This window comes from Ovis canadensis, chromosome 7 (genome assembly GCF_042477335.2).
Source record: "Ovis canadensis isolate MfBH-ARS-UI-01 breed Bighorn chromosome 7, ARS-UI_OviCan_v2, whole genome shotgun sequence".
In the NCBI taxonomy this organism is placed as follows: Eukaryota; Metazoa; Chordata; class Mammalia; order Artiodactyla; family Bovidae; genus Ovis; species Ovis canadensis.
This window is the reverse complement of record NC_091251.1, coordinates 97,660,599-97,688,168: the sequence shown is the minus strand read 5'-3', so window position 1 is coordinate 97,688,168 and position 27,570 is coordinate 97,660,599. Positions and strand designations below refer to the sequence as shown.

At 49.5% G+C, this 27,570-nt stretch overlaps 2 protein-coding genes across 6 annotated transcripts in view; one reads left to right on the top strand and one right to left on the bottom strand.

Annotated features, from left to right (window-relative positions):
* IFT43 (intraflagellar transport 43) overlaps positions 1-187 on the bottom strand; it is a 114,625-nt gene extending 114,438 nt beyond the window's left edge. For 4 of the 5 annotated variants that reach the window (XM_069597153.1, XM_069597156.1, XM_069597161.1 and 1 more), the window contains exon 1: positions 129-187. The gene's annotated coding sequence lies outside the window, so the exon portion shown is untranslated. The remainder of the gene's footprint in view (positions 1-128) is intronic. The other variant, XM_069597155.1, reaches the window with a different exon arrangement.
* Positions 188-356: 169 nt separating this feature from the next.
* Positions 357-27,339, top strand: TGFB3 (transforming growth factor beta 3). Its single transcript, XM_069597141.1, has 7 exons — positions 357-1,843; positions 10,656-10,819; positions 11,319-11,448; positions 16,710-16,817; positions 21,816-21,981; positions 24,609-24,762; positions 26,092-27,339. The coding sequence occupies exons 1-7, from the start codon at positions 1,366-1,368 to the stop codon at positions 26,248-26,250; spliced, it is 1,359 nt and encodes a 452-aa protein (XP_069453242.1). The 5' UTR covers positions 357-1,365; the 3' UTR covers positions 26,251-27,339.
* Positions 27,340-27,570: the final 231 nt, after the last annotated feature.

Genomic DNA, 27,570 nt, shown 5'->3' with positions numbered 1-27,570 from the left:
AGGGGAGGGGATTCATCGGCCGTAACTTTCCAGAAAAACAGTCAACGTGTAGCCGGAGTGACTCCAAGGGGCGGGGGGGGCGGGGGGGGCGGGGGGGAGGTGAGGGGGGAGAGAAAAAGTTCAGTTACCACGTCGATCGAGCGGGACTCGCAAAGTATTTTTCAAATGGGCTCGGCTTTTCCTGTGCCTGTTTAAAACATTAAAATCATGCAGCAAAGGAGCCTGCGTGGTGCTCGGGTCCCTCCCCCCACCCACTCCACTCTCCACCTCTCTTCGCCCCCTCCTCGCCGCTCACCACCCCCCCCCGCCCCCCGCCCCGGGGCCAGAAACGTCATGGGAGGGAGGTATAAAATTTCAGCAGAGAGAAATAGAGAAAGCAGTGTGTGTGCATGTGAGTGTGTGCGAGAGAGAGAGGGGGAGAGGAGCTTGAGCGAGAGGGAGAGGCAGAGAGAAGCTGGAGGGAGAGAAAGGGAGGGAATCCGAAAGCCAAGTCCAAGGGCATGAGCAAGAGAGGCGAGAGATAGGGGAAGAAGCCTGAGAAACAAGGAATAACAGCTTTCCGGAGGAGGCGTGCAGTGAACTGTCTTCTATTTTATTTGTCTTTTCTTTTCTTTTTTATTTTTTAAAGAGAATCAGGGAACAGAAGCAGAGGCCGAGGGAGAAGACGAGGTGCTGGTGACCTGGGCGTCCAAGTGGATTAACTGGGGATGCTCTCCAGGGGCTGTACCCCGCTGCCTTCCAATTGCAAACATAAGCCCACATCCCAGCCAATGAAGATGAGAGGCAGCGTGAACAAAGTCATTTAGAAAGCCCCCCCTCCCCAGGAAGTGTAAACAAAAGAGAAAGCATGAATGGTGTGCCTGAGAGACAAGCGTGTGTTGCGCGGTGCCCCACCTTGAGCTGGGCCAGCAGCCGCCTAGCCCTGCCTCTCCCCACCTACTCACTGGTGATTTTTATTTTTTAATAATTTTTTTCTCTTTTCTTTTCCATCCTCTTTTCTTACTCTCCTTCAGGGCAAGGCAAGGATTTTGATTTGGGGACCCAGCCATGGTCCTTCTGCTCCTTCTTTAAAATTACCCACTTTCTCCCCATTGCCAAGCGGCGTTTGGCAATATCAGATATCCGCTCTATTTATTTTTACCTAAGGAAAAACTCCAGCTCCCTTCCCACTCCCAGCTGCCTTGCCACCCCTCCCAGCCCTCTGCTTTGCCCTCCACCTGGCCTGCTAGAAGTCAGAGCCCAGCAGAACCTGTTTAGACACATGGAGAAGAAACCCAGAGCTTCACGGCACACAGTCGGCTTCTTCGCGCTCAGGGTTGCCAGCGCTTCCTGGAAGTCCTGAAGCTCTCGCAGTGCAGTGAGTTCATGCACCTTCTTGCCAAGCCTCAGTCTTCGGGATCTAGGGAGGCCGCCTGGTTTTCCTCCCTCCTTCTGCACGACTGCCGGGGTCTCCTCCTGCCAGGCCTTGCGGCCTTTCTCCCCGGCCCCTGCCTGAAGATGCACTTGCAGAGGGCTCTGGTGGTCCTGGCCCTGCTGAACTTTGCCACGGTCAGCCTCTCCATGTCCACTTGCACCACCTTGGACTTCAACCACATCAAGAGGAAGCGAGTGGAAGCCATTAGGGGACAGATCTTGAGCAAACTCAGGCTCACCAGTCCCCCCGATCCATCCGGGTTGGCCAGTATCCCCATCCAGGTCCTGGATCTTTACAACAGCACCCGAGAGCTGCTGGAGGAGGTGCATGGGGAGAGGGGAGACGTCTGCACGCAAGCAAACACCGAGTCGGAGTATTATGCCAAAGAAATCTATAAATTCGACATGATCCAGGGGCTGGAGGAGCACAGTGAGTCCCAATTCCCTGCTGGGGGTGTCTGCTCTGGAGGGTCTGAGCTGGGGTGGGGAGCTCCAAAGAGGAGGGGGGGTGCCTAGCGATGACCACAGGGGAGGGTGCCCCTGGTATCCCCCGCACCAGGGATTGGGGGACACATGAGGTGCAATGCGCAGCTGGGGCTGGGTGGGTGAGGAGGGGGAGGCAGAGCCATTCTGCTCAGAGCCCAGTGCCACTGGGAGGCCAGGAGCCCTAGAGTTGAGCGGCGTAGCGGAACTCACATCACATCACTGAGGGATTTTAATTTGGAGTGACACTGTCCCATTTTTGTGCTGTGGCACGTGTGGTCAGACAGGTAACTGGAAGCGCGCAGAGCTGTAGAGGGGCAGGGCTGGGCACTCTTCTAAGAGAGCCCGCGAAGTTCCAAGAGGCTGGAGACCTTGGTCTCCTCCCTGCTGTACACACCTCATTGTGACACGTCTCACGTTCCGTTTTTCCAGTTCTGGGAAAGAAGCGTATACCTGCCCCCAGTTCATGTCTTGTCCAGCTTCTTGAAGCCCAAGCAAGAGGCAGCCCCTGATTGTTTGGGCCCTCAGTCCACGCCACGCATGCGACCCACGTGAGCTGTGTGCATGGGGGGAGGGGACACACCTATGTTCTCACGGCTGTGTGCTTGACAGCGACGCGTCGTCCGGTTTTGCCCCATAGATGGACTCGTGTGCACAATGTGGGCATCCTCCTGGCCCGTGGACGGGGGGGAAAGCAAGGATGTGGCTCCGGACATGTAGATGGCTGCTGGCAGCCCTTTTGTGTCTGCGTGTCAGGGGAAGAGAGGGTGGGAGGTGTGGCCGTGGGTGCACAGGGAACATGTGTCTGGGAGCGTGTCTTCCCAGGAGGCTCCTGTCTGTGCCGAGAAGCCGGGAGGCTTCTGGGTGAGCCGTCTGTGTGTGTGTTTGTACACGTGTGGAAGTCATGTGTGTTTACTGAACGGGGATTTAAAAAACCTCAATACAAGAGAGAGAGATTTGGCAGATGCTGAGAAACTGACAGCCCAGGAAGGAGGAATGTGAACCGGCTCACAGGCCCAGGGACTCTGGAGCAGCTCTGTTTGCTTTTCCTACCAGCAGGTGTCCTCGACGGCCCGGCTACCTTGGCCAGGCTCACCTGGGAGGGGGCCGTGTAGGGAGTGGGGGTGGGAGAGTGGGATGGAGCGGGCCAGGTGAGGGTGGTCTGCTGGGGCACCTGGATAGAGAGAAGGAGGAGTGGGCAGCCCAGGGGTGCACCAGCTCTGGAGGAAGGTGTGGAAGGCCTCACTGGGAGCTTGCCCATGCCAGACCCAGGAGCCTGTGGTTACTGGCGAGGGGCGCCCACTCGGGTTTCCTATGGCTGCCTTGGGAGGTAGCTCCCATGTGGGGCAGAGGCTGGAGAAGGAGGTGCTCCCTGCCCAGGGTCCTCCAGGCCAGGCTGACTCCTGCTCTCCCAAGGCCTTGTGGTTCCCAGCAATACCAGCAGCTGAATGCCTGGAAAAACCCCCAGCGCCCTGGGCACCCACAGAGGCAGAAGGTGGTGGCCAAACGTGGGAGGAGGGTGGAAAGCTGAGACCTGCAGGAGAGATGTGAGGAAAGTCCAGGGCTGGAAGGAAGGACTGGGACCTTAAGGATCCGGGTCAGGAGGAGGAGTCCCAGGGAGGAGGAATTCTGAGTCACCCGGGCCCACCCAGCCTGGAATCCCAAGCTGAGAACGAATGAGCCAGAGACATGCAAGGGCACACAGGTGCCAGTGGACGTGTGTGCAAAGACTCAGAGCTCAATTAGTGGACAGCCCTGGGATCTACCAGGACAGGGAGGCACGGATGCTGGGCAGCTCTGGGCTGCAGCAGCAGGACCTTCCTTGAAACTGCAGTAGTTGAGGGTGGCCCTGGGGCCACGGAGCTGTGATCGGGCCGGGAGGAAGCCTGGCACAGGGAGCAGGAGACTGCTTGGGATATCACGGAAGATCTGGGGCCCCACGGGACCCGAGCGATGCCAGCGAGGCTTGCAGGTGCAAACAGGAAGCAGGCCCAGACTATGCAGCTGCTGGAGGTGACACAGAGGCTGAGCAGACTCAGGCCCGGCCCGCCCTGCAGCTGGTCAGGTGCTGAGCCAGCCCCAGAGAGGCAGACGCGCAACGCACACTAATTATAAAGAAGGCAGTGGGCAGATGCAAACGTCTAACAGATGCCGAGAGGGAGCAGAGAGCCACCCTCCAAGGCCTGGGGTGAGGAAAGCGTGTCTAGAACTCACGAGGGTGGGCTGGGGTCTGAGTGCCAGATCCCTGGCTGCAGGACTTTCACATCTCATCACTCCCAGCCCCTTCCGGTACCCAGTGGGACAGGCTCTCAGAGGAAAGTGGCAGCAGGGTTGGGGCAAGCAGACAGAGGTGCCTGGAGTGCAAAGTGGAAGAAGGACTAACCACCAGAGGCACAGAAAGGGCACCAAAGTGAGAGCAAAGAGGATAAGACCGTTCTCTGGCTCTGCCTGTCAGATGGGTACCTTGATTTCCCTATTTTCCAGATGAGAAGACTGTGACGTGCCTCAGTTAAGTGAATTGCCCCTAACGAACCATGGCTGTAGCCTAGACATCCTGTCTACAGAATGCATGCTGTTAAGCACTAATGCAAACTGTAAAAATACATATTGTAAGTCCTACCTTTAACCTTTAGGCTCCAAGAGAACTTTGGTTTATAATATGAATGAATTGGGCTTCCCTGGTGGCTCAGACAGTAAAGAATCTGCCTGCAAGGCAGGAGACCCAGGTTCCATCCCTGGGTTGGGAAGATTCCCAGAAAAGGAAATGGCAACTCACTCCAGTATTCTTGCCTAGGAAATCCCATGGACAGAGGAGCCTGGTGGGATCACAAAGAGTTGGACATAATTGAGTGACTAACACACACACACACACACACACACACACACACACACACGAATGAATGAATCACATTTTGGACCAAGCAGGTAGGCATAGGAACCCGTAACCCTGGTGACAGATTGCATAGAGGGATCACTAGGTGTTTTCTTTCTTAGCTCTGCCTATTTTTATGACTGGGAGATTCATATAGCCACAGACATTCTCCTGGAAGTGTTTTCTTTATCTGCTGAAGAATCCCAAGCAGGTTTAGCAGCTACACTGTGTGGAAGTGAGCAAATCACCTCTCTGACCCTCAGTTTCCTCATCAGTAAAGTTAACCTCTAAACTGCCTTCCAGGTGAAATAGTTCTATTGGGTTGGCCAAAAACTTCATTCGGGTTTTTCCAGACGATGTTACAGATGAACTTTTGGCCTACCCAATATATATATATATATCGGATGATTCAACAGATCTCTGCTGGGGGAGTGAAGACAAGACTCATATATATCTTATTCTTCTATAATTCCCCAGGATTTTGCTATGAGAAGTGGGTGGGGCCTTTCTCTGACCCACGTGGTGGGACCCACACATCTTTTTCAGTTCTTTTGTCATCCTTGTTATCAAGATTTACCAGTGTAGGTGTTGTTTTAACTTCTGGCTTGTAATTATCTGTGTCTGGCAAGAGACTCTTGTTTTTATCCAAGGTCTGGCGCTGAGACAACCAGCAAAACCAGAATTCACAAGCAAAGAGAGAACTTGATATTTTAGCATCTCTTTTCTGGACGCTACTTTTAGATCATGTTCATTCTGAAAATTAAAAGATATTTCCTACTGAAAGAACTCATTTGTTCTAAGTGCCAATGCCCTCGGCACGCTAGGTCAGTGTTTCTCTAAGTGTGGTCCAGAGGTTAGGTAAATGTGAAAAATGTGCATTCCCAGGCCCCAATCCACCCTTACAGAGTCAGAGTCTCTGGGGCGGGGGGCAGTGTCATCTTGGAGAATCTGTATTTTTAACACGCTCCTTATTGATTTGTAAGTGCACTGATGCTTAAGACTCAATGAAAGAGGACAAAACCCTTCCTTAGAAGGGCTGCAAACACAAGTGCCTGCAGAGGCCAGGCAGCTGATGCAGATAATCTAGAGGGAAAGGTGCAGCAGAGGGACCACAACAGACTGCACAGGACACTTGGCCTCAGGTTCACAGAGAGGACAGGCTGTATAGAGGAGGCTGGTGGGAGAGGGGCCTGGAAAACCCCATGAAAAGATGGCACCCGCTGCTCAGCTCCTGCAGATTTTTGAATTTGGGAATGTGGGTCCAATTCGACTAGATCTTAACTGCTTCCCAGAAGAGCAGAAAATCTGAATCTTGCCATGAAATTTCCCAGTTTTTAACCTACCTGGGCTTAAAACATTTGTGACTTCTAATTCAAAATTTTCCAGAATGATGCATTGGCCAAACGGTACTTTAATGAGTTAACATTTAAAGGGTACATCCTTAAAGCTGTGGTTTATCAAACTTACAGGGCATCTGGATGCCACAGTACCCTTTGCAGAGCACTATAAACCATGGTTCTCAATCTTGGCTACATCTTAGGATCATCTGGAAGTCTTTTTAAAAAAAGAAGCTCTGGACCCACCCACGCTCCAACGAGGTCGTCGGAATCTCTGGAGAGCAGGTCCAGGCATCATCTGTTTTTAAAACTCTCCAGGTGATTCTCGGGAACAGCTGGGATGGAGGAACACCGCCACACTGATGTATGTAGTCCCATCATTGGAGCCAGCAGCAGTTTTACGAGCAGAAATGATGGACACAGCAGAAAGAGGCACATCCAGGAGCCCAGGTGTCTGAAACATTAAAAAAAAAAGCACGGTCTAAACATGGTCAGCTGTTTCCAGGTTTTTCCATGAATACTCTGCATGAATATTCTTTGTTTATTTTTCTTTCCCTATAGCAAAAAAAGGAGAAAATGGCATCCATTAATACATATACTTTGTGTGCAATGGAAAAAGTTGGTCATAATTTAATTTGTCAAGGTGGACCCCCTCGTCCAGCTTTCAATAATACTAGTGTTCTGCAGAAGCAGGGCTTAATGACCAAGCTGACTGGGAACTAGCTTTTGTCTGAGGCTTAAGTTGGTACTCTAGGCCCATTTCATGGAATCCTGCTACGTTTTGTTGGTGAAACCATCCCTCGGGTAGATGATCTCTGAGGTCCCCTCGAACTTGCAGATTCTCTGTTTCAGTAAGTGAGGTCGGAAGACCTGGGTTCAAATCCACCTCTGGCACCTACTAGCTGAGTGATTTTTTGAAAAATCTTTATTTGTTGATTTTTGGCCATACTGGGGCTTCGTTGCCGTGCAGGCTTTTCCCTAGTTGCAGTGAGTGTGGGCGGCTCCCTCGTGTTGGTGTGCGGGCTTCTTTTGTCTCAGAGCACAGGCTCTGGAGTGCGTGGGTTTCAGTAGTTGCAGGGTGCGGGCTCGGGAGTTGCGGTATCTGGGCTCTGCAGCGCAGGCTCGGGAGTTGCGGTATCTGGGCTCTGCAGCGCGGGCTCAGGAGTTATGGCGCACAGGCTTTGTTGCTCCGTGGCATATGAGGTCTTTCCGAACTGGGGATCGAACCCCTGTCTCCTGCATTGGCAGGCAGATTCTTTACCACTGGGTCACCAGGGAAGCCCTCAGCTGAGTGATCTTGAAAAAGTGATTTAACCTTCCTGATGCTCACGCTTCTCTTTTTAAAATGGTTATTTTTACTTATTCTCCTCAAGGATCATTAGAGGGTGAGGTGAGTTAATAGACATTCTATGAAATGTAAGAGAGTGTTATTACATTTTATTTATTTATACTCTGGCTCATTCCACGAAATATTTAAAGTATTGTTAGTATTCACTGGATTTAATGGTCAAGGAGATTGTGTTTACATTTTATTTTCTCTCCCACTAATGATTGTGTCTGAGCTTTGCTTGCTAGTGTCAGTTTGCATGTGTCAACTAATTCATGTGTCACCCTGGCCAAGACCCCTCTGGGCATGGATTTCTTCAACTAAAGTAGGTTGTACTAGATCAGCCGTCACCAGCCTTTTTGGCATCAGGGACCAGTTTCATGGAAGATGATTTTTCCATGTTCAGGGGGTGATGGGGGTGAGGTGGAGCTCAGGCAGTAATGGGAGTGATGGGGAGCTGCGGTAAAAACAGGTGAAGCTTCACTGGCTCACCCTGCCGCTCACCTCCTGCTGTGAAGCCCGGTTCCTAGTTCCCTGAGGAACTAGAGGACCCCTAACATTCCTTCTGAGTCTGTTAGAAATGTGTAGATCCTAAGCAGTTAAAAATGACCTTTCCCACTTCCTTGAAATCTCCCTGAAATTCCCACCAAGAGGAGTCTATCTTGGGGAACAGTAACTGATGGATGAACTGGAAGAAACAGAGAAAGAGAGGTGACTAGGAGTCCTGAAGATCCCCTTGGCTTCTCATTCCCCCATCTCTTGGCTCCCCACTGTCTTGTCCCCACTCTGACTCACCTCACTGGCACAGGCTATCTTGTTTCCCTTTTCCTTTTTATAGCAATGTGCACACGGCACTGAGATATCTTTTATCCCCTCTTACAACACTTACTGGAGGTACTAGTCTTGTTGCTTTGCTGTTCAGTGGCTCAGTTGTGTCCGACTCTGCAACCCCATGGACTACAGCCCGCCAGGCTTCCCTGTCCTTTACCAACTCCCAGAGCTTGCTCAAACTCATGTCCATTGAGTCGGTGATGCCATCCAACCATCTCATCCTCTGTCGTCCTCTTCTCTTCCCGCCTTCAGTCTTTCCCAGCATCAGGGTCTTTTCCAGTGAGTCAGCTCTTCATATCAAGTGGCCAAAGGATTGGAATTTCAGCTTCAGCATCAGTCCTTCCGATGAATATTCAGGACTGATTTCCTTTAGGATGGACTGGTTTGATCTCCTTGCAGTCCAAGGGACTATCAAGAGTCTTCTCCAGCACCACAGTTCGAAAGCATCAATTCTTCAGTGCTCAGCCTTCTTTATAGTCCAATATTCACATCTGCAAGGAGCTTACCTATGTCCAGGGGATTACAGACTTTCAAACTCCAAAACTGAACTGCCACCATGATCCCTCTTTCTGGTTCTATCTGAAATGGTTTGGGGGAATTGTTGGCAGTATTCATTCTTTCAAAGCCAGTTATTAATCAGGGCTTCATTAGCTGGCATTCACACATTTGTTTTCCCAACATGTGTTCCATTACTTTTCTAAGAGCCAGTGTCAGACCCACCAGATGGCAATTTCCAGAAACACTCACTCATCCTTTCCTAAAGCTCAGTAGCGCGTGTGCTTGTGTCCAGGCCTCTGATCCTCCCGCCCTGTCCATGACTTCCTAAACCACCCCTGGGGTGATTATGGGCTTGTTCCAGCCATGTTCATTATGTGTGGAATCTGGGTCTCTGAGCTTGAGTTTCAAGTTCTGGCTGTTGTTACCCTTTGTGTAGAAAGTGTTTCTCTGGGGTGTTAATGCTGCTCAGACCTTGGGGTTGTAAAGAAAAGGCAGGATCTTTTTGTCTCCCTTGTCTCACTCTGATAGGAATGGGAAAGAGCATGTGCTGCCTTCTGTCTGTGGACAGAGGTGCAGAAGCCAGTGGGGTGCAGAGGCTGGCATAGCGTGTGCAGTCAGGGAAAGTAATCCTTAGGAGCCAATGGTGATGGACCCACTTTCATGCAATGAAGAAGCATCTGGGGGTCTGCCAGGCTCGAGATATGGGCTCTTTGCCACTCCTGTGCTATCTTATTAGAGCTAAAGTGTCACTTTCCATGACTCCCTACTGTTCATGATTTAAAATCAACCCTTCAGTCTGACATTTCAGCCTCCCCGCAAGTAGATCCCAATCGGCTGTCTTGACCTTGTCTCCTGGGCTCCAGCCTGGCTGCTTCAGGTCCCTCTTACTGACTTGCATTTTCCTCTCCTTCTTGCTTTTGCTTCCGTATCCTTCCACATAAAATTTCTTTCCTTTGCATCCTTGGACCCTTTCCTCCCGTCGGACCCAGATCACATAGTCACCACTGCTGCGATGTACTGTTGCTGTCTCCCTTCTTTGCCCCACTTACAGCGACTTCCGAGCATCTCCAAAGGCCCTTACTGCTCTCTCTCTGGTCCTGTTTTTTGGTCCAGGCACTAATAGCCCCACCTCTGAATGTTAATCTCCCTGAAGGCAGGGCCCCTGTCTGTCCATTTTTTAAAATGTGATTTATGTGACTGTGTCGGGTTTTTGTTTCTGCACACAGGATCTTCATCGCTTCATGTGGGATCTTTCGTTGTGGCACGTGGGCTCAGTAGTTGCAGAGCTCGGGCTTAGTTTCTCCCCAGACACCTGAGATCTCAATTCCCTGACCAGGGGCTGAATCCATGTCCTCTGCCTTAGTAGACGATGGATCCTTTACCACTGGCCCACCAGGGAGTTCCCTTGTCTGTTCATTTTTGCTTCCCAGCGTTAGCCTGTGCTTGGCATGTAGCATTTGCTCAATGCATGTCTGATGAATGAATAAATGCCTGAATGAACAAAGGCATGAATGAATCAGCTAGCTATGCAGTGATTAAACTCCTAGGGGAAATTGCTGATGCTGTTGGAGAATCTATATTTTTTAAAGGAGTAGGAAATCAGGTTGGACAGCCTGCCAGAGTGGAGATAATGAGACGAGGGGCTGGAGGGGCCAGTTGCCAGTGCCATGTCCTGGGTGGGGCTCCATGCCTTGCTTCTCCATCAGGCCTGTGTTCGGTTCTGGGCCACCGAGAATCTCCCCCCACCTTCTTACCTGTAGGTCTGAGGCCTCAGGGCTCCAGTGCCATCCCATGTGGGCCCCCCAGCCCCTTGATGAGTGCGCTGGCAGCACACTGTCCCCATGGGTGTCGCTCACACTGTGCTTCCCCCCTCCCCCAATGCTCTGCCTCCTAGATGACCTGACCGTCTGCCCCAAAGGCATCACCTCCAAGATTTTCCGCTTCAACGTGTCCTCAGTGGAGAAAAATGAAACCAACCTGTTTCGAGCAGAATTCCGGGTCTTTCGGATGCCCAACCCCGCCTCCAAGCGCAGCGAGCAGAGGATTGAGCTCTTCCAGGTGAACCTCCTCCCAGGGACAGACACCACATGGGGGGTGGAAAGTCAGTTCCTTTGCCGGATTGAGCCTGCACTCTGCTCGGAGTGCAGCAGGCCTGGGTGTGAATCCCGCCTTCTCTGAGCCTTAGTTTCTGTACCTGTGTCTGTCATTAAGAACAGGGGTCCCTAACCTCTGGGCCACGGACCGGTACCTCCTGTCAGATCAGCGGCCGGCGGCATTAGATTAGAAATAAAGTGCACGATAAAGGTAATGCGCTTGAAACATCCCGAGACCACCCCCCTCCTTCCCGATCCGTGGAAAAGTTATCTTCCATGAAACTGGGCCCCGGTGTCAAAGAGTTTGGGGACTGCTGCTTAAGAGGATTAAGACTTAACTGAGGAGCTCGAAAGAGCATTTCAGAAGTCTTAGTTGGCTCCTGTTCCCCTCCCCGTCCTGCTGCACTGTGACGCTCAGGTGCCCTGTCCTGGCCTCGGGACTTACTCCTTCCTCTGCCCCATAGATCCTCCAGCCGGGTGAGCACATAGCCAAGCAGCGGTATATCGATGGCAAGAACCTGCCCACGCGGGGCACTGGCGAGTGGCTGTCTTTCGACGTCACAGACACTGTGCGTGAATGGCTCTTGCGGAGAGGTAGGTTGACTCAGGATGAGCATTTTGGAAGGAACCTCTGGTCCCTTCTTTCTTCATGATACAGGGAAGGGGATGGCACTAGGGGAGACAACAGATCTGGGTTCAAAGCCCAGCTTGGCCCTTAACTTGCTGTGTGTCCATCATTCCTTCATTCAACTGATACTGAGTAAATGCTCCGAGCCAGGCCCTTGGGGATTCAGCAGTGAGCCAGACAGGCAGGGTCCCACATCTCATGGGGCTTTTGTTCTGGTGGGAGAGACACGTAGTAAACAAATAAACACTGAGGAATAAGACTTTCCAACAGTGATGAGCACCAGGAAGAACAGAAAGAGGGCCACGTGCTAGTGCCTGGGTGGGGCCTGTGGTCAGATACTCAGCGAGAGTCTCTATGAAGAAGGAGCTGGTGCACTGAGGGATGGGAAAGAGCCAGTTTGTGAAGGTCAGGATATAGGATGTGCTAAAGCAAAAGCAATGAAACCCAGGCTCAGTTTGTTCTGGCAGCAGCAGACTGCCTGGTGTGGCTGGAGCTGGGGGGGTCAGAGAGGACCAGGAGCTTCGATGTAGGACCTGCCAGGCCGTGGTCAGGCGTTAAAACTTATTCCAAGTGTGATGAGATGTCCTAGGAGAGTTACAAGCGGGGCTGGGAATGTGGGGTGAGGTGATTTGATTTAAGGTTCTCTGGTTGTCATGAGGTCAGGGGAAGAGGTTAGGGGCCACTGCAGCAATCCACGTGAGAGCACTGTGGGCTTTGGCTGGGGCAGTTTGCTCTGTATTTTGGGTTTGTTCTGTATTTTGGAGGCGGAGCCAATAGGATTGACTGGGCTGATTAGATGTGGGGTGAGAGGACACAAGAGGAGTCTAGATGACTCTGAAGATTTGAGACTGAACACCCAGATGGTAACTCTTACTGAAATAAGGAGGCCTGGGAGACGAGCAGGTTTGGAGGTAGGTTCGATTTTGTTGATTAAGTCTGAAAGGCCTGGTAGTCAGTCATAAAGTAGGGCTGTCTAGTATGCATATCAGACTTCCTATGGTCCAGATCTCCCCTTCACTGGTTCTGCTTCCTCACCTTCCCTGCATGCCTCACAGAGCCATTTTAAAGATCCATTGTGTTTCAGAGAACCTCCAAGTGTTCGGCTTATTAAGTGAGTGCTGTGTGTGGTCACTCTGCGACCCCATGGACTGTAGCCTTCCAGGCTCCTCTGTCCAGGGAATTTTCTGGGCAAGAATACTGGAATAGGTTGTCATTTCCTACTCCAGGGGATCTTCTCAAATCAGCAGTTGAACCCTCTTGTGCCTCCTGCATTGGCAGGTGGATTCTTTACCAGTGCGCCACCTGGGAAGCCCATCATGGGAGAGTGAGCTTCTATTAGGTCAAGTGAGGAAATGGAAGCCCAGAGAAGTTAATTGGCTTGACCAGAGTCATTGAGCCTGGATTAGAACATGAACTTCCTGACTGACAGTCTTGGGGACTCAGGGCATCACACTCCACTATTTTTCCTCTTCTTTGCTTGGTGGCACTTCCTGGTCTCTGCTCAGTGGGGTGCGGGCACCTAAGGCAGTCCTGTCTGTTCCTTGTATCCCTCTTGTGAAGAATTTTCTGTCTTCATCAGCTGCCGTGGATCCACAGTCCACCCACACACGTATGGATACCCAGAGTCCCTGGGACAGGTGGGGCCTTCTTTGTCCTCCTCGATGGTTTAGGAAATTAAGGGTTAATGCTCGAAGGCAGAGATCACAGACATGTTGGCCTACGTATTGTTTTCAATTTAACTAGCGGTTAACAGGAGAAGCAAATGGCAACCCACTCCAGTGTTCTTGCCTGGAGAATCCCAGCGACGGGGGAGCCTCATGGGCTCTCTATGGGGTCACACAGAGTCGGACACGATTGAAGCGACTTAGCAGCAGCAGCAGCGGTTATCAGTTTTAATTAATGTCCAGAGACTTCACATAAAACTTAGACATTCGACTTTTCTTGACAAATGGGTAACGATTCATCAGAGATGAGTAGGACCACCTCTGGAAGGTGGGGCATGTGGTCTTCATGTCACCCCAGGCCCCACCATTCCCCATTGTTCTCCGCAAGTGAGGCTGGTAGTCCCAGTTCAGCATGACACACTGGCTCACTGTGCTCACATAACCTGCTGCGCTCTCTTGGCATCTGAGTGTGCAGGCTCCCATCTGAGGGGCATAACCTGGTGCCTGAGCTGACAGATGGTGGGCTGGAGGTCCTGCCTCAGCTCCAAGGGTACCGGGAACTCCATCAGATCTCCCCAGCTGCACACGAAAGGAGGAAACCTCAGAGAACCCAGGCACATCAGCTGACAGCCGTGCCGTGGGAAATCTGACTCAGCCAGCACTCTGCCTAGGACTCAACATGGCTACAGAGAAGAGAGGCGGGGAAATTCACCTCTTAGCTTCCCTGTCTGATTCTGATCGGCTCCACCTGGATTTCTTTGAAGCCCTCGGCACTTAGAGTTCTTATTTTCACAGCTGCAGAACTCAATGAGAAGTTTGCATTGAGAATGATTTCCATCCTCCTTGAGACATCAAAAAAGATAATTTCGTAATAAAACCTATGGGTGTCCCACCCACCATCCTCACCGCTGCCAATTCTGAGGTTAGTTCTTCCCTGGAACCTTCCATCCCCGCTCCGGCAGATGCTGTCCACCCCGTGTTCGGGGGAGTCAGACACAGACCTTTACTCTGCAGAGTTTCTGAGTCTCTTGAGGGTTCTTGGCCCCAAACAAAGTGGTAAATGGACTGCAAGTGGAGGAGTCGGCGGTGTGGACTGTGAGGAAACTGAGTCACATGTCCAGTCTTGTATTAGTTCAGCAAACATTGAAGAGCCTGCTCTGCACCAGTTCCCTTCTGGGCTAAGAGCCAGCTGGAGCCCTCTCCAGAGTTGGGGGCCCAGTCCTCACACTCTTGTGCAATCAGTCCAATGTGGTGTGTGCAGAGCCAGGCCCCCTGCCCCCCCCCCCCCACACCGAGCAGGGTGGGTGGGGAGCACGCCCAGTGCCTCAGCTCAGGACAGGGGGCACACTGGGAAAACACAACTGCTCTGTATCTCAGTGGCTGGGTGGGCATCTTCCTTGGTGGTCCCTGCTGGGCCCTCTTTGTTCCTCTTTGTCTCGAACGGTCATCAGTGTGGCTCTGATGTCAGGCTGCCTGTGTTTGAATCTTGATTCTGCCACTTACTGGACACCTCCATCAAGCCATTTAATTTTCCCTGAGCCTCAGTGTCCTCGTGTGGAGGGGAGGAATATCTGTAGGATAGTAGGTATCTGTAGGATTAGTATGGAGATTTCATATGTGAGTTAAGGCGTGCAGAATCTTAGATCATGCAGGCAGCAACGCTCAACAAACATTGGTGATTGTCTCCATCATTCCCTGAGCCTCCTACCTAGACGGAGCCTGTTAGCTAAGCCAGGCACCATCTCACATTCACCACCTGCACCCTAACCCTAACTCTCCCCAACATGTCTGCATCTCAACCTTCTAACTCACGGACCCATGGGACTTTCAGTCTCTCCTGGACTGAAAATTCTTCTGGGTAATAGAAGTGTACTATGTTTTATGTAGTCCATTTCAGCTACTCCAGCCCCTTCTTCTACCTGCCTGAAACCAGAAAGAGTACACTCCTTATGCCTCCTTCTCTGTTCACTTCTAGTTCTCCATCTGGGGCTCAGCATCCTTATTATATTGACTCCTCCCCTCCCTACCAGAGCTCACCTGGAACCGAAAGCTCAGCAGGTGTCAATGTGTCCCAGATGCTGCCGTGACTGGGGTGGGATAGATAAAGCTGGGATCTGGAGTTTATGGAAGAAGGGACTGAGCTTTTTTTTTTTTTTCCCAATTGTTTATGACTGTGCTGATCTTTGTTGCTGAGTGTGGGCTTTCTGTAATTGTGGACATCAGGGGCTGCTCTCTGGGTGTGGTGTGCAGGCTTCCCATTGCAGTGGCTTCTCTCGTTGCAGAGCATGGGCTCTGGGGGGCAGAGGCTTCAGTAGTTCAGGCAAGTGGGCTCAGCAGTCGTGGTTCCTGGGCTCTAGAGCACAGGCTCAGTGGTTGTGGCCCACGCGCTTAGTTGCTCCGCAGCATGTGGGATCTTCCCAGATCAGGGATGGAACCCACATCTCCTGCCCTGGCAGGCGGATTCTTTCCCACTAAGCCACTAGGGAAGCCCTTTGAGCTGGTTTTTAACCAGTAGAACTGGGACATCCAGGTCTGCCCAACACTGCCTGCAGTCTTTGGAGTTGGGCCATTCTGCCCATGAGAAGGCTGTTGAGCTGGCCTGGACTCTTTGGGGTTTTCCCTGATGACATCAGATTTCTGGAAGACTCCAGGTTGGCCCCAGGGCTGGATGCTCACACAGAACTAGGGTGATCTCAGACAGCAGCGCATCTCTGAACTCAGGCTGACCCTGAGTTCAGAGGTCATCGCTCATGTCCTCCCATACCTGGGCACTGCCCTGGATCAAGAGAGCTTCCCTGGTTCTTACCCACCAGAATTGGCATGATCCTAGACTCTACCTGGTTTCCCTGTACAAAACTACTGGATTCAGTTCAATTGTTTCATTTATTTTTTTCCCTTTCTTCCTTCCATTTTATATTCAGCCCCTTTTACTAATTTCCTTGCTTTTCCAGTTTTAGTTACCAAAATACCTAATGCAACAGCCAATAGGAGGAAGGGCCAGAGTTGGCCTTTTAGCCCCAGCATATGAGTCACCAAACCCTGGCAGTCCAGGCTTCCTCACACTTGTCACCTCTTGTTCCTCTTCCTCTCTGCTCCATCCTTTCTCAGCGGGTTGGTTGAACGTCTCCTCTCCCAGCTGACACATCGGGGGCGGGCCAGGGGGGGAGAGGTGCAGTGACTGTTTTCCTTCTCCTTTCCTGCACCCTCATTCTTTCAGCCCTACTAGGCTGGTGACAGGTTTTCCCTAATACCATCCTTGGAAAAATAGATGACTATTAAAATTCCTGCATGAGGCCCACTAGTTTATGTCTCCATTTGGTGACATGTAACACAACAGAAATACATGGAACGAGGCAACATGCTCATGGAGGTCCTCGATAGCTCTGGGAGCACCTTCTGTCTCCCGGGACCCTCAGTCTGACTCCGGCCCCATGACTGTGTGTGGCGGGAGAGCCCTTGGCTCATCCGTGTGTGGCTGTGGGTAGACAGCTACGTGGGTGTGCAGGCTGCGTGCTTCATCACGCAGACTGCTTTTCTCACCAGCTCTGTGTCTTATTTTGCAGAATCCAACTTAGGTCTGGAAATCAGCATCCACTGTCCCTGTCACACCTTTCAGCCCAATGGGGATATCCTGGAAAACATTCAAGAGCTGATGGAAATCAAATTCAAAGGTAACAAAAGGGATGTTTATGGTAGGATGGGTGGGGGGAGTTAATAAAGCTAGATAAAACAGGAGACCCCTGGCCAGACCCTGAGAAGAGGAAGCAAGCTCCCTCACAGAGATGGCTGACTGTTTTGTATCAGGTTGGCCAGAAAGTTCTTTTGGGTTTTTTCCATATTCTGTTTTGTCCTCAAAGCAAGAACTCCCTATACTATAGAGAATGCGTGAGCATCTGGAAGACAGTATTGTGCTGATAAGACCTCTGAAATTATATAGGCAAGCCTGGTCAGTCATCAAACTGGGGGTGAGAACACCTCTTTCACAGGGTTGTCATGAAATTATTTGAGCTTACATATGTGAAATAGAGTGCTTGGATACTCAGCAAATGAGAGTTGTCTTCACTTCCCCTAAAAGAAATGAACTTTGGCGGCCGTGAGCACTCACACTCTGACTGCTGGGCTTCCCAGATGTTGCAGAGCCCACCCAAGGCGTCATCTGAGTTTGAGCTGCTTCAGGCCTCAGGGTGCTTGCATGGAGAGGGCAAAATAGTTGAGAGACATTTCTGGTTTTCCAGTATGTTTTCAAGGTGCTGAGCCTAGACGGTCTCTGAATTTCGGAGAAATTTTGTTTTCTTTTTTTTTTTTTTTAAAAGTAAAAATGCAATGTATTTGTGGGGCACAGCTAAAGTAGTTCTGTGAGGGAAATTTATTTATTTATTTATTTATTTTTATTTTTTTTTTTAAATTTTTAGTTTTTTATTTTTTAAATTTTAAAATCTTTAATTCTTACATGCATTCCCAAACATGAACCCCCCTCCCACCTCCCTCCCCAGAACATCTTTCTGGGTCATCCCCATGCACCAGCCCCAAGCATGCTGCATCCTGCGTCAGACATAGACTGGCGATTCAATTCACATGATAGTATACATGTTAGAATGTCATTCTCCCAAATCATCCCACCCTCTCCCTCTCCCTCTGAGTCCAAAAGTCCATTATACACATCTGTGTCTCTTTCCCTGTCTTGCATACAGGGTCATCATTGCCATCTTCCTAAATTCCATATATATGTGTTAGTATACTGTATTGGTGTTTTTCTTTCTGGCTTACTTCACTCTGTATAATCGGCTCCAGTTTCATCCATCTCATCAGAACTGATTCAAATGAATTCTTTTTAACGGCTGAGTAATACTCCATTGTGTATATGTACCACAGCTTTCTTATCCATTCATCTGCTGATGGACATCTAGGTTGTTTCCATGTCCTGGCTATTATAAACAGTGCTGCGATGAACATTGGGGTACATGTGTCTCTTTCAATTCTGGTTTCCTCGGTGTGTATGCCCAGAAGTGGGATTGCTGGGTCATAAGGTAGTTCTATTTGCAATTTTTTAAGGAATCTCCACACTGTTCTCCATAGTGGCTGTACTAGTTTGCATTCCCACCAACAGTGTAGGAGGGTTCCCTTTTCTCCACACCCTCTCCAGCATTTATTGCTTGCAGATTTTTGGATCGCAGCCATTCTGACTGGTGTGAAGTGGTACCTCATTGTGGTTTTGATTTGCATTTCTCTAATAATGAGTGATGTTGAGCATCTTTTCATGTGTTTGTTAGCCATCCGTATGTCTTCTTTGGAGAAATGTCTATTTAGTTCTTTGGCCCATTTTTTGATTGGGTCGTTTATTTTTCTGGAGTTGAGCTGCAGAAGTTGCTTGTATATTTTTGAGATTAGTTGTTTGTCAGTTGCTTCATTTGCTATTATTTTCTCCCATTCAGATGGCTGTCTTTTCACCTTGCTTATATTTTCCTTTGTTGTGCAGAAGCTTTTAATTTTAATTAGATCCCATTTGTTTATTTTTGCTTTTATTTCCAGAATTCTGGGAGGTGGATCATAGAGGATCCTGCTGTGATTTATGTCTGAGAGTGTTTTGCCTATGTTCTCCTCTAGGAGTTTTATAGTTTCTGATCTTACATTTAGATCTTTAATCCATTTTGAGTTTATTTTTGTGTGCGGTGTTAGAAAGTGATCTAGTTTCATTCTTTTACAAGTGGTTGACCAGTTTTCCCAGCACCACTTGTTAAAGAGATTGTCTTTCCTCCATTGTATATTCTTGCCTCCTTTGTCAAAGATAAGGTGTCCATATGTGTGTGGATTTATCTCTGGGCTTTCTATTTTGTTCCATTGATCTATATGTCTGTCTTTGTGCCAGTACCATACTGTCTTGATGACTGTGGCTTTGTAGTAGAGCCTGAAGTCAGGCAAGTTGATTCCTCCAGTTCCATTCTTCTTTCTCAAGATTGCTTTGGCTATTCTAGGTTTTTTGTATTTCCATACAAAGCTTGAAATTATTTGTTCTAGTTCTGTGAAAAATGTGGCTGGTAGCTTGATAGGGATTGCATTGAATTTGTAAATTGCTTTGGGTAGTATACTCATTTTCACTATATTGATTCTTCCAATCCATGAACATGGTATATTTCTCCATCTATTAGTGTCCTCTTTGATTTCTTTCATCAGTGTTTTATAGTTTTCTATATATAGGTCTTTAGTTTCTTTAGGTAGATATATTCCTAAGTATTTTATTCTTTTCGTTGCAATGGTGAATGGAATTGTTTCCTTAATTTCTTTTTCTACTTTCTCATTATTCGTGTATAGGAATGCAAGGGATTTCTGTGTGTTGATTTTATATCCTGCAACTTTACTATATTCATTGATGAGCTCTAGTAATTTTCTGGTGGAGTCTTTAGGGTTTTCCATGTAGAGGATCATGTCATCTGCAAACAGTGAGAGTTTTACTTCTTCTTTTCCAATTTGGATTCCTTTTATTTCTTTTTCTGCTCTGATTGCTGTGGCCAAAACTTCCAGAACTATGTTGAATAGTAGCGGTGAAAGTGGACACCCTTGTCTTGTTCCTGACTTTAGGGGAAATGCTTTCAATTTTTCACCATTGAGGATAATGTTTGCTGTGGGTTTGTCATAGATCGCTTTTATTGAAATTTTGTTTTCTTTGCGAAGCCCTGTTGTGGGTTCATGGAGGCACTCCTGAGGCCAAGTGGTTTGTCGAGGTCAAACTAACCAATTTAAAGCCTAAGGTCAGAGATGTGTCTGGAAAAAGGTACCCGTTTCCGGGCCTCTCTTGACCCCCAGCCCTGGAAAGTCCTTCATGAACTTTATTTCTGAACCTAACTTTTTTTGGCTATACTAGGAGTCCCTTGGATGGCAAGGAGATCCAACCAGTCCATCCTAAAGGAGATCAGTCCTGAGTGTTCATTGGAAGGACTGATGTTGAGGCTGAAACTTCACCTCAACTTGGCCACCTGATGCGAAGAGCTGAATCATTTGAAAAGACTGTGATGCTGGGAAAGAATGAGGGCAGGAGGAGAAGGGGAAGACAGAGGATGAGATGGTTGGATGGCATCACCGACTTGATGGACATGGGTTTGGGTGAACTCCGGGAGTTGGTGATGGACAGGGAGGCCTGATGTGCTGCGGTTAATGGGGTCGCAAAGAGTTGGACACGACTGAGCAACTGAACTGAACTGAATCTTTGTTGTTGCACTCAGGCTTTCTCTACTTGTGCGCATGTGGGGTCTTCTTTAGTTGTGATGCAAGGCCTTCTCACTGAGGTGCAGGCTTTTCTTGTTGCAGAGCATGGGTGGGTTATAGAGTTTGTGGGCTTGGTATTGCCATGTGCAACTGAGCCTTTTTTTTTTTTTTTTTTTAAAGCAAATCATTTGACATCCTAATCACAGAACCTCAGAGCTCAAAAGACCTTTGAAGTCCTACCTACATCCTGAATTGGGATGAAATCCTCCCACTTCAGTCAATAGTTTTCTAGTTCATAAAGATTTTCAGAAACGGAAATTTGTGACGCCACACAAGCAGACCTTAAGAGTATGCCAGTGACGTCGATCTCCCAGTCCTGTGCCCATGCGTGAGGCCCATGTCCCTCCTCAGCTCAGTTCAGTCCAGCCGCTCAGTCATGTCCAACTCTTTGCGACCCCATGGACTGCAGCACGCCAGGCCTCCCTGTCCATCCTGTCACCAAGCAAATCCCACTCCTCCTGTTTCTGTCCCTGATGGGGATGGACAGCCGCCGGCAGCTGGCCATCAAAATAGATCTTCTTGTAGTTGAGACTCAAATTCAGTTTTCAGGCTTTGCAGATGAACTAGCAGGTTTCCTTTTGGAGTTTCTCTGCTGTTTTCATACACTTCGTGATCCTATCTGAGTTTTATAGAGAAAACATTTTGAAACTATAAGTGCAGTGTGAGTGGTGTGTGTGTGTGTGTGTGTGTGTGTGTGTGTGAGTCCCTCAGTCGTGTCTAACTCTTTGTGACCCCATGGACTGCAACCCGCCAGGCTCCTCTGTCTATGGGATTTTTTGGGGAAGAATACTGGAGAGGGTTGCCAGTCCCTTCTCTAGAGATCTTTCCAACCCAGGGATTGAACGCAGGTCTCCCTCACTGCAGGAGGATTCTTTACCATCTGGGCCACCAGGGAAGGCCTGATGCGAACATTAGCAATTGCTGATTCTTGTTCCTCTGGCTCCCATTCAAACTGTCTTAAATTGTGACATCTGGAAAGCAGAGGGGGACTTAATGCCATCTTGACCAGTTCAGATTATGAGAGGAGACTCACACCTCAAGCTCTAAGTCTCAGAATCTAAACCGACAACTCAAAGGAATGTGTTAGAGCCTCGTAGTGACAAGGATGCTTCAGGAATCTCTGTAAATTCTCTAGGAAGCATCCCGGGAAGGGCTGTGCCCTCTGGAGGATTACCCTCAGAAGTCACGAGGGCATCTGAGCACAAGCGTCTTGCAGGTCCCTTGATACCAGTTCTTCTATTGGGTCTTCCCGTTCCTGCAGCTGGACATTAGCATGAAGCTGTGTCTTACCCGTGCCTTCCTCGAAGACCCCACTGTCCCACCTCCTGAACAGGGTGGGGATGGAATGAGAAAATAGCATCCATCCTGTCCTTCCAGACAGGAGACCATCACCTTCCTTCCTTCTGCAGGTGTGGACAGTGATGATGATCCGGGCCGTGGAGACCTGGGGCGACTGAAGAAGAAGAAGGAACACATCCCTCATCTAATTCTCATGATGATTCCCCCAAACCGGCTAGACAGCCCAGGCCACAGTCAGAGGAAGAAGCGGGCCCTGGACACGAATTACTGCTTCCGGTAAGCCTGGGCCCACTCAGGACCCGTGAATTCCAGAAACATTGACTGCTCACCTGTTGCCCCAGACCTAGGCCTTGTGCAACTGAGGGCCCTCGATGCTTTTCACATACACCTTGGGGAATGGAGATTTAGAACCTCTTACAAATCTCTGTTTTTCTGGGAGCCCCACTGTTTTTCCGCATCACAGTCCTGTAAAGGCCTGGATGAACTAGAGGAGGAGGAGGAGAGTGTTGCTGAGATGGCTTGAATTAGAGGCTTGGTCTCTCCATGGTTTTAATGCTTTAAAATACTTTTAAGGTCTGCTTGTGTGGCAGGGAGACTAATGCAGAGTTTTCCATTAAAGGCTCAGTTCCCTAGGGAGGGTCCAAGGATGCTCCTGGATGAGTGAAAATAAGACAAGTTTCCATTTGCAATGGGGAAGGTGAGCTAGAGAATTTATGAATTTGGCAATAGTTGGACAGCCATTGTAGAGAGGTTAAAAAAAGAGCATCCATTTTCTCTTATTTCAGAGTAGTTTCTGATTTATAAGGAAGGAGGATAAAAAAGCATAGACAGTGATTACTTAAAGGTAGACAATGACCACATCCATGGGAAGGTCTGAGGGATAAAATGCTTTAAGAAGCTGGGACATGGGACTTCCCTGGTGGTCCAGTGGTTAAGACTTCACCTTCCAGTGTAGGGGGTGTGGGTTCAATCCCTGGTCGGGGAGCTAAATCCCACATGCCTCTTAGCCATAAAACCAAAACAGAAGTAACAAGTATTGTAACAAATTCAATAAAGGCTTTAGAAGTGGTCCATATTAAAAAAAAAAAACTTAGTAAAGAATTTGGGATAAGGAGCTCATCTGTGGATGCAGGGAAGGCTTCAGAAGGGTGTGGAACTGGAGCTGGGTCTTCAGGGATGAGTGAGGCTCTGATGAGGGTATGTAGGGTTATGGGAGGAGGAAGCGCTTCCGGTAAAGGAAGGTGCATGAATGAGTCATTTTGGCTGGAGAGGAGGACACCTGAATGGAGCTGGGGAGAATGAATTGGGAGATTTTTAGATCTAAAACCAGGCCTTTTGAGGAACAACAGAATGAGCTGGGGACGTTGAGTTTGAGGAATGGAGCATATAGGAAAGGCAGCGTGGTTGCCTCCAACTGTCTGAAGGCTGGCATGTCCACTTGTTCTGTGTGCCTCTCCCATCAGATAGGAATGGATGATCTTGGCTGCAAGGGCCAGTGGCTTAAGCCATGGGGGATTTCCTGTTCATAAGAAGTATGTAGGTGCAGCCCCAGGGTTGGTCTGGCTGCTTGCTTAATGCTATTAAGGACACAGGCTTTCTCTCTTTCCAGTCTACCATGCCAAGTACGTTGTCTATTCTGGCCAATAGCTGGGTTATGACCATAACCCCCTTGGTTATGGTCACATAAGCATGAGCAAGACTGCTAGAGCTCTCGGCATCTTGTCCATGCTCAAGACAAGAGGAGGAGGGAAGTAGCAGAACCAGCAGCTTTCCTTTTCCATCTGTGACTTAAAAAAAAAAAATTTATTTATTTGGCTACACCAGGTCTTAGTTGCAGCACACGGGATCTTTGATCTTCCTTGCACCATGTGAGATCTTTAGTTGTGGCACGTGGGATTTAGTTCCCTTACCAGGGATTGAACCTGTGTCCCCTGCATTGGGAGCGTGGAGTCTTAGCCACCGAACCACAAAGGAGGTCCCTCATCTTTGACTTTTATAAAGAATCAAATATCTTTGCCAGAACTTGCCCTTGCTCATTACATACTTCTGCTTCTGTCTGATTGGTCTATGCAGGGTTGTATGACAATCTCTACCTGCAAGGGAGGCCAGGAAAACAAGCATCTGGTGTTCCAGACTGTAACGGGAGGTGGCAAGAGAGAAGAGGAGTAGGAACGGCTCTTGAGTATAAAAACAAGAATGTCTACCATGGTTCACCAGGGAACCCACAAGAAGTCAGATTCTGGCCAATAGCTGCCTTTGGAAGCAGCAAGTTTCTAGGTCTTAGCACAGGCTAGATGCCCGCTTGGCAAGGGGCGTTGCCAAATGGGATCCTGCAGGCAACGGAACTGAAGCAGCCTGATAGTCACATTGGGGGTGATCTAGGAATCATGAGTCTAATGGAAGGCTATGTCTCGTTTTGATTCAGTGGACTCTAGGATTAGACTGAGCAGTCATTTACTATGGCGTATAAGTCCCTGAGCTTAGAGTTCACTTCTGGTTAGGTGCACATTAGGGAGGTAACAGGAAAACCAGCTCGACAAAGTTAAGTCGGCTAATAACACTCAGGGCTTGGTTTCAGGTGGAACACTTCAAGTCTTTATTTTGAGTCATGATGTAAAAGGGACAGGACCACTTTTGCCTTTTTTCTCTCCATCATATATTATATATGTATGTATCTGTGCCTTCTGTGTCCTTGGGATTCTGGTCTTCAACAGAGGAAAGTGCCTTTATAGTATAATACAGCTCAGTGCACTTGAACCTGGGATCCCACCGATCAGAGCCACCTCTTATGATGACCAGGAAGGACTCCAGGTGCCCAGATGAGGGCCACTTGTGAAGTTTCTATGTTAGTGATTTCCGTGGGAGTTTCTTTTTAGTAACTTATTTTTCTGTTGTTGTGGCAGCAATCTGGAGGAGAACTGCTGTGTGCGCCCTCTCTACATTGACTTCCGACAGGATCTGGGCTGGAAGTGGGTCCACGAACCTAAGGGCTACTATGCCAACTTCTGCTCAGGCCCCTGCCCATACCTCCGCAGCTCAGACACAACCCACAGCACGGTATGGTACAGGGTCATGCCTTATGGGGTGCTAGGGCTGAGCTGACCAGGCCACTTGTTTAAAAAGGATGCATGATGGGCTGCATGTTGAATGAGTGGATGGATGATGATCTGGGGTGTGAAATCCCTTATGGTGAAGGTTCTGATTTGGGCCCAACTCCAGTGGGTGACATTCTACCCTTTATAACTTCCTTGCATAGTTTCAACCAGACTTTTGTTTATTTGCTATTGTATTGCTCTTGTACTATGGGAATTACTTAGCTGTCACATGCCACTCCATATGTCAGAAAATTTGGGGGCCAGAAGACTTCTACGATCTGATGCTGCTGCTGCTGCTGCTAAGTCGCTTCAGTCGTGTCCAACTCTGTGCGACCCCGTAGAAGGCAGCCCACCAGGCTCCTCTGTCCCTGGGATTCTCCAGGCAAGAACACTGGAGTGGGTTGCCATTTCCTTCTCCAATGCATGCATGCATGCTAAGTCATTTCAATTGTGTCCAACTCTGTGCAACCCTACGGATAGCAGCCCGCCAGGCTCCTCTGTTCACAGGATTCTTCAGGCAAGAATACTGGAGTGAGTTGCCATTTCCCTCTCCATCTATGATCAGATAAAGAACTCTAATAATTAATTCTTTTCTCTTGAATGTAGAAGTTATTTTAAAAGATAATGTAAAACACACAGAAGAAGCCAACACGAAACAAAGGGAAAGAGACTAGAGAGAGAGGGAAGTCGACGACTGAAGCTAGCTTGTCTTTCTCTCCAGGGGAATCCGAGAGAGGGCAGTAACTTGTGAAGCATATTTCCTCATAGACTCCTCACCAAAGTGACCAGTTACAGCTAGGAGGAACCAATATAGGCATGTTTCTTCCCAGCCAAGAGAATTTCATGATCACTTCCAAGTCCCTTGGTTGTGGGGCTCATGCTTAAACCAATAATGCTCAGACCAGTGCCGTATGTTGCATTCCCTGTGGGCAGCAACCTGCCACTCACCCAAACTGGGTTCCTCCAGGTCCTCTGAAACAACATCCGTGGCCCATTTTGGTAGTTGAGATGGTAAAGAATTTGCTGGCAATGCAGGAGACCTGGATTTGATCCCTGGGCCAGGAAGATCCCCCTGGAGAAGGGAATGTCAATCCACTCCAGTACTGTTGCTTGGAGAACTCCATGGACAGAGGAGCCTGGCAGGCTGCCATCCTTGGGGTCTCGAAGAGTCAGATACAACTGAGCGACTAAGCACGCAGACTCTGGAGCAGCCCCAAGACCTTGTAGAGTCCCTGGGCCCCTGGCTTGAAGCTTGGTTTTCCCAGCCTCTCAGTGATGCCTCCCTCCCCAGGTGCTGGGCCTGTACAACACCCTGAACCCTGAAGCCTCGGCCTCCCCTTGCTGCGTACCCCAGGACTTGGAGCCCCTGACCATCCTGTACTATGTCGGGAGGACCCCCAAAGTGGAGCAGCTGTCTAACATGGTGGTGAAGTCCTGCAAGTGCAGCTGAGGCCCGACTGCCACAGGAGAGAGGAGGGATCACCACTGCCTGCCCGCCTGCCCCTCGGGAAACACAGCAGCGACGGACCTCGCCGCGAGGCCTGGGGCCCGCGACCTCCGGCTCCAGGCAGATGATGGCCGAGACGGGGGTTCCCCTTCTGGAACATTTCTTTTTCTTGCTGGGTCTGAGAATCACTGTAGTAAAGCAAGTGTGGGTTTGGTTAGGGGAAGGTCGATTTCTTCAGGAGACATGGATTTTCCATGTCAGAGGTGGTGGGGACAGAGGAAGAGGGGTGGTTGAGTTGACGCATCGCAGGGTTCACGGGATTCGGGACACCCTACGGGGGGAAGGTGGGGCAGAGAATGGCCTGGACAGGGCCAGACTGGAAGACCCCTGGTGCTGAGGTCAGATTGCTCATCCATCGCTGCCCCACGTCTGCTCGAGGGGCATCCGGATCACGTCATACCAGGCAAGCATCTTTCTTTAGGCAGGTTCCCAAGACAAAAGTCCCAGAATTGTATCTCGTACTTACCTGGGATTAAGGACAAGTCTGTTAGTTTTGCAAATTGTCCCCTGGACGTCAGTCGGCATTGAGGGTTGTTCTGGGAGAAGATCCAGGTAACGCAGGTCCCAGGGGCCATCAACTATACTGGGCCCAATGGATATGCAGAACTCTGAGGTAGAGGGTGGGAACTGACCCTCTCTGGTCTGCTCCTTGGGTTCCTCCTCTTGCCCTCTTCCTTGATTGTTCTCCTTGGACATTTGGCTAGACACCTTCCAGGTCAGGGCGCACATGACTGGAGTTTGGGTCTCTGCAGCCTTGGGGCATCATGGATTTCCCCTCCTGACCCCCACCCCCCCACCCCGAGACCCTGTGTTCATCTGGTGTTCCTGGAAGCAGGTGCTGCGACATGAGAGGCATGCAGGAAGGTGCACGCGTGCCACGCAATGACTTGGCCCCAGACGCATAGACTGAGGTATAAAGACAAATACAGATATTACTCTCAAAATCTTTGTATAAATTTTTGGGGAATCTTGGATCGTTTCATCTTCTGGAAGATTGTTTCTAAACAATAAAAGCCTTATTCTAAGGTGTAAGTCTTGACTCGTGAGGTATCCTTCTTAATTCCATGCCCACATCTAATGATCAGAGGGACCTGGAATCTGAGGGCTGAGACTCTTGAACACTGAGACGCTGCTGACTGTGAATTCCCTGGACAGTGTGCGCTGCGCTGCCCTCTGCCCGCCCTCCGCTGCCCTCTGCCCACCCTCCACACTGTTCAGGGAGTTCACAGTGGGGGGAGGGGGGCTGTACTTCGTCTGTGTTTT

Coding starts and splice junctions, on each gene's coding strand:
- TGFB3 (XM_069597141.1), top strand. CDS start 1,366: ATGCACCTTCTTGCCAAGCCTCAGTCTTCGGGATCTAGGGAGGCCGCC. Junction 1,844..10,655: donor CCAGGGGCTGGAGGAGCACA/GTGAGTCCCAAT, acceptor TCTGCCTCCTAG/ATGACCTGACCGTCTGCCCC. Junction 16,818..21,815: donor GATGGAAATCAAATTCAAAG/GTAACAAAAGGG, acceptor TTCCTTCTGCAG/GTGTGGACAGTGATGATGAT.